Source organism: Cimex lectularius, unplaced genomic scaffold, assembly GCF_000648675.2.
Source record: "Cimex lectularius strain Harlan isolate CLEC.00 unplaced genomic scaffold, Clec_2.1 scaffold34, whole genome shotgun sequence".
NCBI lineage: Eukaryota > Metazoa > Arthropoda > Insecta > Hemiptera > Cimicidae > Cimex > Cimex lectularius.
Genome location: NW_019392635.1, coordinates 2,049,261 through 2,067,873, shown reverse-complemented (window position 1 = coordinate 2,067,873; position 18,613 = coordinate 2,049,261). Strand labels below are relative to the sequence as shown.

The following is an 18,613-nucleotide window of genomic DNA, read 5'->3' as shown; positions in this document are numbered from 1 at the left end:
ATTTTGTCAAAATCTGTGGGTTCTTCATTCTCATTTTATCCAGATATGCTTCCAATGTCCTCAACTTCTTCTTCTTCTAATTAGGAGTTCATGGGTAAATTAAACTTTTACCATAAAAGTGAAATACCTGACCTAAGAGCAATTAATTTTGGAAATTAGGCAAATAAAAACATCATCAAATAATTTCCCAAAAAATATATTAATGTGCAATTAACACAATCTCATCAACGTAGTTAATTTTATACCCGAGTTTCTTTCAACAATCAAACAGCCTTGTAAAATTTAGGGATTTCCCATATATAACTTTTACTATTGTGACAGCTCAAAGCAAGAATGTTATCGCTGAAAAAAAAAAAACATAAATGACAAATTTAATCATTTTCTTTTGCTGCAACTCACTATTTAACATTGAAAGCCACATTGTAGATTACAGGGCGGGGTTCTTTGGATAATTCATAATCCGGCTCATCTTCAGGTCTCAGTTCTATTAATTTCTTTCCGTTATCACTATTAAAGATGACAATTTTATCTGAAGCACCCCAAGATAGGACAGCATTACCTTGAGACGGACTCCAGCAAGTACCAACAACTTCAAAGTCCGTGTAGATTTCTCTTAGAGGAGTGACCTGTAATAAGAATACCATGTTTTTTTTAATTATTTTCAGGGGAGCGTCAGTTGCCTCAATGGTTTAGGAGTTGACAGGGCGATCATCACAGTAAGGTTAAGGAACTGGGCTTTTATCACTTACGAATGTTTTTTAACACTGGAACCTCGAGTATTCAAATGACCTCATTTAAAAAAATTATAAAAATTAATTTGGAATTTGATCTGATTAGAAAAATCTAATGGAGATGATTAATGCAATGAAATATTATCATTTAATTTCATAATTTTTAATTAAAAATGTTTTTAGGTGCAAGGTTTTTTGTAACAACTGATAAAATTTTACTCGTGTTGCTAAAAACAGCACATTTTCATTTTAACAAAATTGTTATTTTTCTAATACAGGAATTGGAAAGTCCTTATGATCTTGATGAAAGTGCTTATGAAATAAAAAGTAATAAATTACAATATAGATTTGTTTAAAATAAAAGTATTCCTTACTTGGTCAATTGATCTGATGGTGAATTTATTTTCAGTATGGGCAGTCACAAAAAGATTTTCATGGTACGGCGAAAATTCAATTGTCACAACCGGACCTAATAATTTCCCCAGTGATTTCAATACAGGTTTTTTAAATGTGCTTGCACTGTCAGCTGAAATAGTTTCACATCTGTTATGATTTACACTCAACAGAAAGCATGTGTGAAACATTTGACGTACGACGTTTGGCCATGGGTGTAGCCCCAAATGCTGAGCAATGCAATAATTCACCCCCTTCGAGTCCAGCAACGAACACACCTGGAGATTTTGAAAACCCGAAAGTCGTGACACCAGCTTTGATCACCTTGTCATCTTCATTCAAAACAAACCTAATAAATGTAATCATTATGAACGTATTATTGCAGGTATATAATTAATATCAGAAGAATCAATGCTTACTTATCATTCAATGTTACAGATCTCAGCCCAGAAACAACTTTGAAAGTAAACATATAACTATCGAGTGATGAAGTTACTAACAACAGTTGGTCTTTTATAGAGACCCACTCGATTTTGGTGACTCTGTCATTATGAGTTACTATGTTGGTGAATCCTGATTCAGGCCCTTCATTTAACAATGACCATACATGAACTTCACCTACAATTAATTTTTAAAACACATACCAGTTGGTTTTTCAAACAGCTAATTAAATTTAAAAATTACTATTGAAGGTATAAAAAAGATTAGCCAGTAATGTACCTGCTTGAGTTCCAGCGGCGACAACAGCTGGTTCGAAAGGATGCATTGCAAGTGCTGTAACACATGATGCTGTTGTGATCACCCGGTTCGGTTGAAAACCATCAAATTTGTACCTGCAGTTGGATTGCCAAAATTAAAACTTCTGTGTTATCAAAATGTATATTAAGAAAAATAAAACTTACTTATTGATGTTATAAAAATAAATAGCGCTATCATGAACACACCAATCACTATGGACCGGTGTTTCAAACGCTAAACCTATTATCGCACCAGTGCAGTTCCAAGCCATGCATGAAACCCTCAACTTTAAAATTAAAAAAAAATAAAAATTAAAAATCTAATAAATTGTACAAGTTAAAAAATAATACCTTTGGCAATGCAGGAAGATGACTAGCTGAAAGTACATGCATAAGTTTAACTTCATCATGATGATCTTCTTCCGTAAGCTTGTAATTGCTAAATGCTTTCGTTTTCTCAACCTTAAAATGTAGAGGCATCAACATATTTTTTTAATTTTTTATTTTTATTATATTTTTATTTTACCCTGTCCAGTTCACGTATCACTGCTGGGCATACTCTTTTTAGAAATGTAGTAAGCTCCTGCTCATCATAAGCTGGTGATTCTGCTTCCCTGTTGAATACATCAGTCTGAACCTGAACAATAAAAAATGTTGAGTTGAGGTTTACAGGCGATCTCTGATCATCAAGGGACCAGGGTATACATGGAAACATGAAATGTCATTGAAAAGTGTTTAGTGGAAGTGTGATTTCATCTAGTGTTGAAACATCAGTAAAAGAGTTTTGAAAAGCATATACCAACCATAAAACATACACAATTTTTAATTGTTTTATTTATTTTTTAAATTTTGCCCACATTCCATGAAGTCTTCAAGTATAAAATATTACATATAGGTGGAATAAATTGGGTCATGTTACAATATGGATATGTGCAATGCGCTTTATTTAATATAAATTGCACATTGTTTCTGTAAAAGAAAGTGCACTTTGTACACACAGTTTGTAAGCATGCATATTTAAATGTTGATCATGCGCAATCAGCTTTTCTTTTTATTAACCATCTAGGCAGGGACTGGGGCCATAGAAGTTGTACTGTAACCATTTTGCATTTGATCGTTGCTTAGCCTGCAGATTCGTCAAAAATAAGACAAAAAAAATCATTACATTGATAATATGTCACTTAATGTTCCTGAATATTTCTGTGACATAGAGATCCACAGTATTAGTGAATATCTTAAACAAAGAGACGATGAGGAAACAGTAGAATTCACGTATTTACAACCAAGAACCTGAGTTTCAGGAGGAAAGAAACAACAGAATGCTTCAAAGGAACCACGGAAAAAATTTCAATCGTAAACAGGACACTGCAGACTGAAGGGGCATTTGAGGAAGATTGATATAATCCAATATGTTATGTGCAGATTCTGCAAGGAAGCAGAAGACACCAACCACATCCAAGCAGGATGAAGTGCTTTAGGATGTACAGCATAACTATAGAAGAAATTCAACCAACAAAACCTGGCCTACTAATCAAACGAATCACCGGTGTGCTATAGGTACAGAACGGGGGGGCTACAAGCTACAATAACTCTCACAGAACGAAATATATTACACACTCCAAATATTTCACCTACATCTCTATGTTTATGTCGCTTATTAAGGTATATTTTCTGCTCTTTATAATCTCCTTCCATACGACCTGCACTCAATATAATCTAAATCGTCTCATGACCATTGCAAATGTTAAAAATTACCTCTAATGTATTTTTATAGAAAGTTTGGTTTTCTTTCTCGCTTGTGAAACACTCTGAAGTCTGACAGGACGAATCTAGTGTCTCCCTACACAATTATATATTTCAAATTTAAATAAATAAATAAAAATACAAGACAGAGTTTAAACACTCACGTGCTTCCTTCACTTATCGAATCGAAGCCGACAGCCTCCGAAGTATAGTTGGAAAACATAATAGATAAATAACTATTTAAAGTCTAACTCTATGACAGAGTAAAAACGTTTTTAGCCACTAAAGCAGTTAAATAAACGAAATTTACAAACAAAACAAGTTGCCATGACGACCAAGTAAAGGAAAACCTCCTGACTAGTGTGGTCGTCATCTAATTCTAAAATACATTAAATTAACAAAGGAACAAACAAGCAGGTGAATTATTAACAGTTGCAAGTGGAACAAAGCACTTGTTGATTAAGGCTTATATTTTTTTTGCAATAATCATAGCGCTTTAATAACAAAAAAATTTTGTTTTTTCAAAGTTCTTACAATTAAAACATATCAGAAATTGTAAGAATATAAAGGAAAAATGAACAAATGGATTTGACAAAGAATATCACAGCAAAATCTTAACTTATAAAAGCAGTAAAAAGAAGATTTTATACATTCAAGGTAGACAAAATATAAGCAATATCACTCAATATAAAATTTGTAGTTTTATTAATAATTCAAATTTTAAACTAGCCAACCTAAAGTCAGTTTATTATTTTTAATTATAATTGCAATAAGAAATCAATTTTTAAAAAGAAATTCTTCTTTAAAGAATTTTTTAGATTTTTAGTTGTGTTAGAATTTTGGATGATGAGCTAAAAAGTCTATTATTTTTTGCTATAAGTAAATTAGTTGTATATCATTTCTTAATTACATTAATTATTTCAATATTTAAACATTTTTCCTTGTGTTATCGGTTTTTTCGTGATTTTTGCCCCTGCTGAAAAAGCATCACTGCAAACCTGTCCATGAGATGCTGATAGGTGGTATGGGTTCCAGAGTTTTTTTTGTATAGGCTGACGCTGTCTGCTGTCATTGTTGATAAGGATTAAGGCGGCGCGGTTATGACCGAGCTGTGATTATTTATCTGTTTAAATTTTCCCAAAAGAAGAGAATTTGTAATGGATTTGTACAATGGACAGAGCTAAGGTATTGGAAGACAACTTGCGTAAAGCTGCATGCGAAGGCGACTTTGATTTAGTTTTCGAACTCTTTTCAAAAAATACATGTGTTAATACAAGGCATGTGATAAACGGTTGGTAAGTAGTAGTGGCTGCTCGCTTTAAACCGCTTACGACTGGAAATAATAGCGTTTATCTATTTTCTTGCATGGTTGCTAGTTCTAATTCGGTGCAATTTTCACTGAAGGACTCCACTTCACTGGGCGGCTAAAAGGGGGCGGACGGAAATAGTGAAGCTGCTCCTGGAGAATGGAGCCGATCCGACGATAACGACAGAAAAAGGGGAAACGGCAGCCGCCCTCGCGACCAATCCCGATATCAGGCAACTCCTCGGAGACATGAACGGCACAAACGGTGACTCCAACAACATCCCCATCACTCCCAACTACATCAAAAATCCACCTTTAAACTCAAAAGAAGAATTCAACCATTGGACCAATGGTTCTATTCATCGCAGGCCAATACCGCCGACACAGGATTCTGACGGTGAAAACAAAATATTGATTATTATAAATATTTTTTTTACAATTTTATCTCAAAACATGTAACAGCTTGCAATAATTTAAACCTGATCGACAGTTGTTACATGCTTATAAGAAAGTCTGCTTACCTTCGGATTTTAAGTATTTTAGAAACATTGCTATTTCCTACTGTTTTCTTCCTAAATTCATCTTATAAAATCAAAACCATTAATTAAAATCTTATTTTAATAATCTGCTTTCTAATTTAAAAATTACATTTTGAGAAACAAAAATATGGAACTGTTGCAAAAAACAAAACACAGTTGACAATTTGACATTTCTACCTGACCAATCCTTGGTTTATACAGCCAGTAAAGCAAATAGCTCTCAGCATTTTAAGCATCATTCTTACACGATTGAAGATTGGGTACTGTAGAATCATCAAGGGAGATCGTAGCCTTAAAACAAATAACTTTCACATCTCTTCATTCCCTGGCGTCAAGAAGCCTGCATGATATTCTTGGCAATAACCAAGACAATATGCATAAATTGTTTCACTTACATCACTTTCTAAATTTATTTAGTTATGTGTAATTCCCCATCCTCAATTTCAATCCTCTACAAATCATTCATTTTATTTGCCAATGTAACCCTGTAATTGAAAACTAGCCTTTGGTAGCATTGTGAGGAAGCGGAAAGCTCCATGAGAATGTTTCGCTCCAGAGGTCTGGGCGACGAAGACTTTTCCATAGGTATTTTGATGTGGATGGTTTTATCTGCATCTCCTTAAATGTTTTAGGGAATTAATGGTAGTTTTTATACAGAAGATAAGTCTGCTTGTCCGTTGCACTGCCGGGTCTGTGACTCCTGGCATTGCCCGTCATCTCTCTAGGAGTACTCTATTTCTATGGCTAATCCCAAACCGGTAGTTATTTAAAAAAAACAACTGCCAAACTGTTAACAAATTGTTAAATAAAACAGAAAAAAAATAATAGTGGTTCCAGCCCCTTAAGGAATAATAATAAAAATTAAAAAAAAGATGCAAATATCTATTATAATCCAAGAAGAAGAAAACGAATACTCGTATTTGTTGTTTGTTTCAAATATGTAGTTTTATTATTATTACAACATACTTATTGCAATGTAACCGAATTAAACTAGATCAGAAATTCATGAGTTTTAATTTTAAAAAATTTAATTAAGTTGGTTCGAAAGAAAAACATCAAAACTTTGGAAAATCATTTAGCAATGGAAAAAATTGTTAGTTAAATTTTATCTATCATAACAATTTTTCAATGATTTGGTGATTTTTTTTTCAAACCATCATAATTAAATATATCCATATTTGTTTAGTGGTCATAATTGAACATATTAATTATTCCAATTAATTGTTCTTTTTATCTAAGGTTCTTGGTTGAGATGAAAAATTAATGTCACGAGGGGGATTTGAACCGACAATCATAATTTTTCATCTCAACTAAAACCCTTAAATAAAAAGCATAATTAATTAATTAAATAATTGTAGTGTCAATTATGGCCACGAAACAAATATGGATTAATGTAATAAATAAAAGAAGTAATTACTTCACTAACAGCTCACCATGGCCACTTCATAAGTCGCTAAGAATCCTGATTATACGACATTTGAAAAAAGGCAAAAAGTGGGAAAATTCGAACAGTCGTGGGTTGAGATGGGAAGTTGGTGTTAGAAAGGATCGAAGTTAGGTTAGCTCAAGGGGTTAGGGCAGCGGCGTATTTAGCCGAAGGTTGTGGGTTTGAATCCCGCTTGTGACACTAAAAACCTTAGATAAAAAGAATAATTAAATATGTTTGATTGGAACTCATAAATTTCAGATCCTGTTTCATTTGGTTTATATTAAAGTAAGTATGCTGTAATTAATATATCGACAAAAACACATATATGTTTGAACTAATCAATAAAATTGTGTTCAATTGTGTATGTAAATTTAAAACTTTGAATTCATACAATTTAAATGCAATATGTATAATTCACTCTTTCAACATAACAATTAAATTAAATCAACTGTTTTTCCCCCTGTGGTTTAGAATTGGTGTTGAAGGTGAGGGTTGCAAACGGAGGCGACCCTGATTTCATTGAAGTGGAAATACTGAAAGCCGAGCTGAACTATTATTCTCTCCTGAGAACTTGTTGTGAAGAGCTTGGCATTAATGCGTCCCAAGTGGTCCGCATTCGAAAACTACCCAATACGATGTTGAGGAAAGACAAAGATGTTCAAAGGCTGAACCAGATGCAGGAGATAGAAGTGGTTGTCACCCCAGCTAGCATCACTCACCAGCCTAACGGCTACAAGTCAATACAACTATATAAGAACCAAACGATTCTCTATTGATAATTGTTTGTCACAAAATACAATACTTATTCTAAAGCTTCTTTTAGTCAATTTTTTGTAATAATTTTCCATACCATTTGTATAATATTTTTATGACAAAAACTGTTCACCAAGCTACCTAAGACACCTTTTTCCTGCAATTGATATTTTTGGTTTATATTTCTGTTTATACTAGAAATACACTTGCTTCTTAAAAACATAATCTAATTTTTACTACAATAACTACCCTTTACAAAATAAACCTTCAAATTGGCCCAGTTTAAACTTATAAAATCATTAACATTAATAAATAGATAACTAAAAAGAGTTTACCACGGATTGTAACAGTTTTGCTAAGAATAAACATTGAACATTTAAAACTCCTGTTACAGTTCAAAAAAGGCACTTTGCACTGTCTTTAAAAATCCCATATTTTGGGAGTGGTATTACAAATCATCATAATGAATGTGTTAATCTTCTTTAAAACAAAACCGTACATTTTATGTGGGATAAACCAATAACAATAAATAAATGCCATTTGATCACCCTGCAAAGCCTGTCTATTCTGACTTGTTTTGTCTGTTCAAGAAACTTTGATATATTTAAGTTGGTTTATGGTTTTAATTAGTATCAGATATTTTTGGAAATAGCATAAACTGTACATACAAGGGTGTTTTATAGTCTTCTTAGCCATTTCCAATGTAGCTGTGATTAAAATAATAAAATGAGTGTGCAACATTGTGATATTTTTTTAGAAGTTAGCATCATGGTGATCACTGATGGAACTGCAGTTTGGGTGTTAAGGATTGGTCAGCAAAACCTATAACCAAACCACAGATAAATGAACCTATAGGTATTATTTGAGCATTGAGTATGATGAGAACTTAATGATTATTAGATGTAATGAACCAAGACGAAAATATAGATGATAGGGTATACATAACTATCCATGAAATATTCTTAGTTACTTACTAGTCAAGTAGTATTCTCTGTACTCAAATGATGAGCCAGAATTTTACAGTACTTCAAGATTGATTAGTCTCTTAAAGATGAGAATATCTAGAGAAGTCAATAATTTTGCTCGTTAAAATCAATTTATGAATCTCTATAATCTTGTTAACACAAATATTAATAAAAATAATGGAATTCTATGTATAAACCACTAGCTGAATAAGAGGGACTGAGCTGAATTTTTACAGGAACAGACTCCCAGGTAGTAGAACCCACATTCATGGGTTCAATCCCCACTGGATTTTTCTTACCCATTAGAGGACCTTTTATTTACAATTTTATTATAAACAAGACCATGCATGAATCATAGAATGGAAATATGAAGCATTATCTTAATGTTAAGCTAGTGCTATAAGATAAAAATGTAATAAAATAAATAAAAAGCCACAAACTAATTAGATCCAAGAGAAATTTGCATTAATTTATCACAGCTATTTTTATTATAAATTTAGAATAAGGAGTACAAAAAGTAGTCAATCTCATTAAGAGATGAGATAAAAATGAATATAATTTAGAACTGCAAAGCACTTTTATAAACAGGACGAGGATAGGTTTAGGTGACATGGCACCCATCACTGCAAGGTAAAGGTCTCAGGTTCGAGTCCAGTCGCCTTGCATTCTAACCCGACATACGTTCAATTTTTCTTTTTCTTTTTAACACCAGCACCCAAAGGGTTCATACAACCTCATGGTTGAAATACTGTCATTAAAAATAAATCAAATAAATAAATTAAAAAAATTCAATAGAAATTATTTCATTTATTCTTTATGCTGAAAATTCATTCATGAAAGGTAAAAAAAAGACAAAAGTAAACCTTTAAAAGAAAACTTTATCAATTTAATTTTTTAAATCTGAAAATGTTTTGTGTTAAATTACAACACATTAGTTAATTAATATGAATTCGTTCTTTTTGATAAAAACCATAAAAAAAGATATTACACAATAATCACAATTAATCAAAAAGAAAAAAAGATGGGAAATCATATAAATTTTCACCCTGTGCTGAAGTACCTGTGTTTGTTATTACCCTGAAAGTACAAATAATAATTAAATACACTTTTATATGATAACACTTTTTCAAAAAAATACCTTTTGTTTATTTTTGGGAGACTGCTGATTTTTCTTGGCATGGCCATTTGGCGATTGTCCACCCTAAAATTTAAACATTTATATTAACTAAATGAACAAATTATTAATGAATTATGAGAAAATTATGAAATCATAGTAAATAAAAGATTAACTGTTTATAGATAATTTATTTGATTTATAAATTAGTCAGATTAAAAAATGACTACTCACTTTCTTCAAATTTGTTTTTTTTACTTGTTTGCCACCAATGAAACTTTGCTGGAAAAAATTAAATCTTTTATTTTTAGGAATGTTGTAGTAAGAAGTAAATAATGATCTCATCTAGCAGAGTTATTAGGTAAAATACATAATATCAATTGTCATATTAAAGAGAAATTAAATTAGTTCAGATTTAACTTACTCTTTTTTCTAGTGAAGGTTGCTTCATTCCTGGTTTATTCTAAACAAAATTAATTTTAATATATAAGTAAAAATAAAATACACAATGTAACTAGAAACTAAATAAATAAAAACCTTTTGGCCTTCTTTCTTAGGCGAAGAAGCAGGTTTTGCTGTTTGTTGTCCTTCCACTGTTTTGTCAGTTTTCACTGTTTTGCCAGTTTTCACTGTTTTGTCAGTTTTCACTGTTTTGTCAGTTTTCACTGTTTTGCCAGTTTTCTTATTCTTCTGTAATTTTTAAAAACAAATAACTTTGAATTTGTTAATTGTTGAAATGAGATTTAAAATATTTACCTCATTGATTTCATCTTGCTGCTTCCTGATTTCTTGTAGGAAATTCTGTTCTGCCTCTTCAATCTCTGCTTCATCGTCAGATGAATCATCATCACTTTCATCCTTAACGTTACTGCCTTTAGATATAGAGTTCATACTCTTTACGACTTTCGTACGTTTTATCTCTTGAAAAGAGTCATCTTCACTGTCCATTTCGAAACTGTCATCATCTGTTTCATCATCACTATCATCTGAGTTTTGTAAAATTAAATCAAATTTACTATCATTAAAACTCTGATCGCTTTCATCTTCATTTTCCTTAAATTAAATATGACAAATTAATATGCTTGTTTTATGTAGAATTAAGTAATTTTCATACAGGTTTCATTTTTTTTGTTTTGACTCTTCCATCAGGATAAACTGTGACATTTGTATTGGGAAACGTGCTTAATTCATCTGTCACTGGTCCAAATTTAGGCAATTTCTTTTCTATCGTTCCTTCTTTAACATCATTTGGAGAAACTAAACATACATTTAAACAAATCAATAAATAAATAATCTTATTTTAAAATAAAATGTATTACTATTTGAAAAGAAGATTGGTAATGCCGGAACATTTTTAGCTGTGATAAAAAGCGATCTGATGTTAGCTGCTCCTAATTTGAAAACATCTGTGTCTGCTAGAACTTTGAACATAGCCAGTATATTGTCAGTTAGTTGACTTGGAGACAATCCTGAATGTCCAAACTAACAAATAAAACATTTTTTATATATACAATTTAATGGGGGAGGAGACATAAAAAGAAAGAACATAAAAATATTTAAATTTTTTAAATAAAATATATAGAAAAATTGTTGATTTTTTTGTAATTATTGTAGAATTGTGATTATTATATTTTAAACATAATAATAATTTCAAAAAATTGGCTAGTTGGAATTATTTTAGAAATTTCAAATTTAGGGGGATTCTGAAATCCAAACCCGGGACAACACACATTAATAGGTTTGTTCTAACTCATGCCCAAGCAATTAGCAAATATGTAGGCGCATTGCCATGAGTTTGAGTGTTCCAACACGATACAAATGCAAACTCAAATTATCAGACGGTCGTTTCAAAACGATATCATGCCGAGTTTGAAACTGGTATTTGATCGTCAAAACAGTCTGAGGATTTGGATTATGATTGCTCAATCAGAGAAATGCAAAGATTCTCGGCGACAAATGATATGGTCATGCAGAGCTTTAGTGAAGGTACACTTCATTTTTACTTATTAAATTCACTAGTTTTCGTGGTCCACTTGACCAATTAATATCTTTCAATTAATTAAGGTTTTTAGTTGAGATAAAAAGTCAGTGTCATGAGCGGGATTCGAACCCACAATCTTCAGCTAGATATGCTGCTGCTCTACCACTTGAGCTAACGTGACTTCGATCCGCTCGGACACCAACTTCCCATCTCAACCCAACCTTTCGAATTTTCCCTCCTTTTTGCCATTTTTCAAGTGTGTCACATGTGGGAAGTTGTGTGTCACATGTAATGGATTTTATAATAATAATAATAATGTGCTTACCTGTGCTGAGATTGTTAATGCTTTTGAACTCAAAATAAATGGAGTTTTTTTTAAAGCAACATCAAATTGTTGCTTGAGTTTATTTAAATGATAGAGGTTAATTGGTACTGGTAGTCTAAAAAATGACAAATATTAATTTAAACATTTGGTACAATGCGTTTTTGTCACTTACTTCGATTTCAAAATTTTTTTAGGGATTACAGAACTTAATCTCCTTGCTAATTTTCCCTCAATTAAAATACGATCAAATCTATTAACAAATTTTCGTTTTTGTTCAATTTGGGTGTATTCGGTTCTCAGTTTGCGGTAAGGAACGACCTAAAATTAATATAAACTTTATTTAATAAATTGTTTCTTCAAAGGTGAGAATGCATCTAAAATATTTACCTCTACTTGAAGCTTGATTCCTGCCTTAGACAAACATTCTTTGTAATGATCAATTGCTTCATCAGGTTCTGTCTTATGACCTTTAAGATCAGTGACAATTAAGCAAATATCTGCAGTATCTGTATACAAAGAGTGAGGGAGCTTACTAGAAATATTTAAAACAAAAATTAGTACATAAATTACACATACAGTATAACCAAACATAATGATATGACTTACACTCTTACAATACCATTTGTTGCAACTGGCAGTTTAGCAAAATGAACTGTAAGAAGAAAATTAACTTTATCTTCTAAAATTCCTTTGTCTCCTGAGTTCTCAACATTATTGATAAGAGTTTTTACAGCATTCAACACCTGCATAATAATACAAAGTTAACATTTAATTAAAATGAACTTGAAAAACAAATTTCTATGTTAATGTGCAGGTGAAACATGTTTGGCTAATTTGATTTTGGCAGGCCAAAAGACATTGACGAACGCTCTGGATCAAGGTCTTGAAGAAAAAAGCAAATTCATCTACTGCCAAGCTTTCAACTTATTTAAGGTCATTTTCAGGGCAAAACAACTTAAATATGTCTTCAGATTGACATATTTTTTACAGGCAATCCCAAATTTCCTTTAAGACCGACTCAGTCCCAACATTGTCAAGGACTGTAACAGTACAATGGTACAGCCAAAGTCAGTCCCAACAGCTGTTTTATCAATTTTAATTAATTATACTTTTTATCCTTTTCATCTCACCCAAGACCTTAGATAAAAAGTATAATTAATATAAATAACTAATGTATGTTTTATTTTTCACTTAAGTTTCCACGTTTTTTAGTTAGTATATGAACAAGCATAGTTCATATACTATCACTGGCTAACATGAGCCTCAGGCCTTACACAATGTTGATGGCATACACACTCTGGTTTCTGACCCCATGAAATGTTACATCTAGCTATATTATACAGGTCTAATACAAATAAATTGGGGGTGATCCCGCTGACAGGCTGGACCGTTTGGGATTCTGGAGGATTTTGGACCCAAGTCCATTACTGAGCTCCTTGATAAATATATAGCCAATCAACTAAGTACTGAAAGAAAAAAAAAGAGCCCATTTTTTTAATTTTTTAAAATTATTTCTTACCTTCTATATAAAAAAAATAATTAAAAAATATATTAAAAGACAAGCAATTCATTTTGGCAACTTCTGACAGACAGATTTTCTATCCATGATTTAATGCTTTTGTCAGTTGTTAATTATGTACACATTTATCAATAAAAGTATGTCTATCTATCCAATCTAGACTTTGTCAAGTGTACAAACCAGCTCACCTCAGCTAAATTAGTTTCCAAGACACCAAGACAATCAGATAGCATACTGGGACAACTGCTTGGACAGTTATTAGAGACAAGGTTTACATCATGAACTTATGTAAAAAAACAAAAATAGTATTGTTGTTAAAACAAAAACTTACAGTAAGTTGATGTAGGAAACCACCTGAAGGCGTTGTATCGAGAGGTCGATAGGTCATCTTCAGGCTTTTTTTGACATTGGGGGTGGTTTTTTTAGGCGGATTTTTTGGGCTTTGGTCAAGGAATTTCTCGATCTTGAGGCCAAGCTTAACTTCAGGGCTCACGTTTTCCGTTTTGGGTTTATTAGCATTATTGGCACCCGGCGACTTAAAAACTGCAGATCCTTCCTTCGACTTCCTACTTTTCTTCCTCTTTTTTGAACTCGAATCGCCTTGGTTTGTGGACGGTTTGACCTTAGACTCAGGCGTGTTCTGCACACTCATATTCGGCTTCTTCTTGGGGCTGCCCTCAGTCTTCAACGATTGCAAACCAAGGCCGTTCTGTTTCGAAGGTGTCTTGGTACGGACGGTGAACGTATCGTTGTCTTTGACCGCCTGCCACGCGTGTTCGGGTGTCATGAGGCTAAATTTCTTCTTTCTCATCGCGTTTGGCTTCTTCACCTGTCCCCCAAAGGAAACGTTCATCTTATGGTTAGGGCTGGAAGGCTTCTTCGGTGTCTTCATATCGTCAGGGTTTTGAAGAAAAAAATCAAAGAACACCTGAAAACTTAAGAATAAGGACCAGCGCAAGACAAAATCGTTCGTCACGTGGTCGTCAGAAGAAGTGGTTAAGAACACAGACAACAGTGTCGCGGCAAATCTCGAGTGAAGAAACCCTCGTCGGAAGGCTACACATTAGTTACAATTTTAAACTTAAATTCCATTTTTATTACATATTAGTATATAATAAATACGTTCTGAAAATAATAATTTCTATATTCACTTTAAAAAATGAACTAAGCTTTTTTTAATACCAACAACCTATCATTAAATCATTTTACGGTGATTATAATATAAAACTGATCATCAATAACAATCTTCTCCTAGAAAGAAATGTACTAGTTTTAATTTTTCTTTGTAAAGTAAAATTAAATTGAAATTTGATTACTTATTTAAGTTGCTTAAAGTTTTGAAGGTAACTTGAATAGTTGGTACTTAGAGATAATAGATGGCGATAAGACCAAATACAGGACATGTTTAAATGATAACGATTTATTGGTGGGATAAATTAATGTTGTGCTTATATGATTATCACTTTTTATGCACGGTGATCCTGAAATGATATTTTCTGCTCATGAAAATGTCAAACGAAGTGTCTCGAGTGAGTGACTTTTTAAAGAGGAAAAGGATTCTGATCCCTCCTGGGAACCAGTGGCTTAATTCGTGCGTGATGTGTTTTAAAGCCCAGTCTCCCGCTCACACCCAGGATGAATTGGATACTTTTGTTTATGGCCAGTGGCTTTTGGCCGATCTCAAGGAAATAGGTTCTCCTGTTCTTCCTGCCAGGTGTCTCAACGACGAGAAACTGGTCTTGAACGGTAACTACGCCGTCCAGTTCAACTACGGCGTCGATATAGGTACGTCTTTTCACAAGCAGATGCAGAAAATCAGGAAACCAGACTCACAGTTCAACTTGGAAGTTAATGCCGAAGAGAGCAGGAAATCGGACATCCCGGCATCGCGCGCTTTGAAGATCGAATTGACAGACGGTGCGACGACAGTGATCGCATTTGAAGACAACCAGCTTAGAAACATAAAAGAAATTTTACCGGGAGAGAAAGCTATACTCAAAGGACCGTTAGAGTTCAGAAAAGGGTGCTTGATGCTCAAAGAGAACAATGTGACTCTTCTCGGAGGAGAAGTCGACACCCTTCTCATATCTAATGCTGTTGAGAATGTTTTAGCAAGAGCACTTTCACTTCCAGAAAACCCAAATCCTTACAGGGTCCACATTGACACAACCCTTAAACCAACACTTAATAAGGTGGAAGAAGAGAGCTTTTCAAAATGCTTAGATGATGATGATGATCTGTTCATTTTTGGTGAAGCAATTGAAAGTCAATTAGCCGTTTCCACGAACACTTCAAACGTTGGGTCCAAAACGAATTCAAATGTTCAACAAAATATCACTAATTCAAACAACCAAACTGCATCCAGTCGGTTTACAAATAATGAGAAAGATCTTCTTGACGATGACTTTGATTTTCCAGATGATGATTTTGAAATGATGGCTTCTGCCTTTTCTGATAGAAAGGAAAAAAACATCAGAAATTATTTTCCCAATAAAAATTCGACTGTAAAACCCACAGATATCGACAATTTTATCAATAAGCAAAATTCAACGCATATACAATCCCAAGGTACGAGTTCCAGTTCTAGCATACACTCCAGCCCGAAGATAACAGATTTAAATGACCCCAAAACTTTAAAGAGAAAATTGGAACAAGCTTACGTTTCTTCAGAAGAAAACAGAGATTGGTTTCACCCACCGCTTAAGTCCAGTCTGGACATACCAAGGCCATCGCACGAAAGTGGAAAAGTGATTGTTGATTTCCTTGAAGGCCCACCGGATGAGTTGACTTTAGAATTGCAACCTGACACCCAAGAGCGAGTTTCTAACGATTGTAACACAAATTTCACATTTGACGAACCGTTTCCTCCAAAAAGTTATCCGAGTGAGAGAAAAGTGCGTGGTCAAGTGGTGAAACTGTCACAGAAGCTGGGCATCAAAGATGAACAGTGGTCCCTGTCTGCCATTATATCAGTTAAAGGCCTCGAAATGGAAATGGACTTTTCACCTCAAGTCTTGGATAAAATATTTGGTATCACAGGAAAAGAATTGACAAGCAAAAGGAAAGAAGTAGTCAGAAATCCAGAAATCAAAAGCCAGATGAATAAGATTCTGGCTGACAGCCAACAAAGAATTAAGAGTTTAAACAGTGATATACTCGTTAGATTTAATAATTTTATTTCAAATCCTGTCATCATCCAAGTTTATGATGTATGTTCTAATATTTAAAAAATTGTAAAGGTTTTTATATATTAAAGTTGTACATATTTATTTTCTTAAAAAAAAATTCATGTTTAATTTTTATTTGTTTTTCATTGCATCATACTTTTATTGGGCATTTCAACAATTTTTTTTGTAGCTTGGCTGTTTCAGAAAAAACTATTTTAATATTAGAATTTACAACTCGTTGGCCCCTAAATAGGTTGAATAATAAATGTTCTGAACTCTTTGTTTTACCACCAACTTAGTATTACATATTACAAGCTTTTATTTTTAAATTTATATTTAGTTTGGTCATTTCTGACTTCTAATCCTGGCTTTTTGCCATCATTAGAGGTGGGTCTGTGTTCTCAAAATCTCACATTAAATTTGTTTGTGAGATTTGTATTCTGGGTAATGAACCTGTACCTTAGTTGTTTCTGATCATTTTTGCCTTCCGATAAGGTGAAATTCGTCTTACAGACCAAACTGGCGCGAGGTGAAGAACTTCAAATTCTTATGTAGAAAATTTTCTTTGTGACGACAGTACACAAAATTATGTCATCAGTTATGCAGTAAAACTGTTTTCAAAATCCCAATGAAGGAGATGTATCTGTCAAAAGCTTATTGAAAGAACTGTGTTTTCTGTTCTTTCAAATTGCCTTGTCCTTTATTTTTAATAGAAAATTATATTAAAGGCTGATATCCATTATATTTAGGTATAATCATTACTAATTGGTAGTAATCTATAATATATTAATTGTCTAATTGGAGGGCACAAACATTTTCCCAATATACAGGGTGGGTTTAACTTCAGTACCCCTTATAATAAAAAAAATTGACTTATATACCATAATGAAAAACTGAGCTAACTATCCAAAATAGTGGGGTACGCATAGAGGCTTAACTATTTTAAATGACAAGATATTCTTCAAGTTAATTGATATCAAAATAATTTAATCTTTTTCTTATTTTAAAAAGGCCTTTTTATGCTGAGTTCAATAGTGCAGTTGTTTTTAGTTTGAAGATACTGTTCTCAAGTTATTAGCAAAAAATCGTACAAAATCTTTCAAAATATCTGCACAAGTAAAAATATAGTAACATCCATTTTGCTTACTTTTACACAGAAACGGAATACAAATTGAAAATTAAGATCTTTAGGGTAAATGGTAAAACTAGGAAAATATACCAACAGTAAGGGAATAGAGTGGGTATAGAGCTAAGCCTTTTTTTCCTCCCTGAGTGAATAGTCATATTAACAATTTTACTTCAAAACAAGCAAAAAATTTCGTACTGGAAAAAAAATTGTGATGTGGACCATGATCAGTACGTATAAATAGACCCAAGCATCTTATTGTTACAAAATGACCAATAACAATTATATTTTTGTTTAAAATTTTCAAAGAAAATGACTTTACGTTCAGGAAAGACCTAACAGAATGAATACGTTAGAGGGTACATTTAAAATATAAAAAAATATGTGAATAGAGCTTGGAAAACAAAGGGTGGAAAAATACAAAATTTATATTAAAATAACAAGTTTTTATTGAATTTTCTGAAACTTGTACACACAGAAGCAAACCTTGAACACCATTATTAAATTTATATACACTTTTTATATGTATTCTAATAAAAGTAATAAAAATAAGTAAACCTGAAATTACAACAATAGAAACATTTTTCACATCTTCCAGACTAAATAAAATTCACTTCAGTCTTGTATTATTCGATATTATAGACATAGAAATAATATAAAATTAAATTAAAACAAACAAGAAAGTACAATGTATGTATATTATATAAAATATTTACATTGTTGCACCACCCTAGAAATATCAAAATTAAATGAGTTGTTTCTTCTAATTACAAAAATACATTTGT

At 32.5% G+C, this 18,613-nt stretch overlaps 4 protein-coding genes across 5 annotated transcripts; 2 read left to right on the top strand and 2 right to left on the bottom strand.

Moving 5' to 3' along the window:
- Positions 1-180: 180 nt before the first annotated feature.
- Positions 181-4,081, bottom strand: LOC106661935 (WD repeat-containing protein 34-like). Its single transcript, XM_014385701.2, has 11 exons — positions 3,769-4,081; positions 3,617-3,701; positions 2,388-2,498; positions 2,213-2,323; positions 2,027-2,148; positions 1,845-1,957; positions 1,544-1,742; positions 1,325-1,473; positions 1,106-1,257; positions 400-626; positions 181-342 (listed from the first exon to the last, which is right to left on the bottom strand). Exons 1-11 carry the CDS (start codon positions 3,825-3,827, stop codon positions 264-266), a joined length of 1,407 nt encoding a protein of 468 aa, XP_014241187.1. The 5' UTR covers positions 3,828-4,081; the 3' UTR covers positions 181-263.
- A 499-nt stretch (positions 4,082-4,580) lies between these two features.
- LOC106661937 (ankyrin repeat domain-containing protein 40-like) lies at positions 4,581-7,695 on the top strand. The gene is made up of 3 exons (XM_014385702.2): positions 4,581-4,899; positions 5,009-5,307; positions 7,350-7,695. Exons 1-3 carry the CDS (start codon positions 4,775-4,777, stop codon positions 7,652-7,654), a joined length of 729 nt encoding a protein of 242 aa, XP_014241188.1. The 5' UTR covers positions 4,581-4,774; the 3' UTR covers positions 7,655-7,695.
- A 1,923-nt stretch (positions 7,696-9,618) lies between these two features.
- Positions 9,619-14,576, bottom strand: LOC106661982 (ribosomal L1 domain-containing protein 1-like). 2 transcript variants are annotated; one of them, XM_014385773.2, is made up of 13 exons: positions 13,867-14,576; positions 12,623-12,759; positions 12,404-12,548; positions 12,189-12,334; positions 12,017-12,131; positions 11,030-11,192; positions 10,825-10,967; positions 10,467-10,763; positions 10,248-10,400; positions 10,135-10,173; positions 9,945-9,992; positions 9,735-9,797; positions 9,619-9,673 (listed from the first exon to the last, which is right to left on the bottom strand). In XM_014385773.2, the coding sequence occupies exons 1-13, from the start codon at positions 14,425-14,427 to the stop codon at positions 9,638-9,640; spliced, it is 2,046 nt and encodes a 681-aa protein (XP_014241259.1). In that variant the 5' UTR covers positions 14,428-14,576; the 3' UTR covers positions 9,619-9,637. The 2 variants fall into 2 exon arrangements, with proteins under 2 accessions (XP_014241259.1, XP_024081600.1); XM_024225832.1 differs by having other exon boundaries at positions 10,248-10,397.
- Positions 14,577-14,750: 174 nt separating this feature from the next.
- Positions 14,751-16,820, top strand: LOC106661806 (recQ-mediated genome instability protein 1-like). The gene has a single exon (XM_014385456.2). It carries the CDS (start codon positions 15,038-15,040, stop codon positions 16,760-16,762), a length of 1,725 nt encoding a protein of 574 aa, XP_014240942.1. The 5' UTR covers positions 14,751-15,037; the 3' UTR covers positions 16,763-16,820.
- The last annotated feature ends 1,793 nt before the right edge of the window (positions 16,821-18,613 follow it).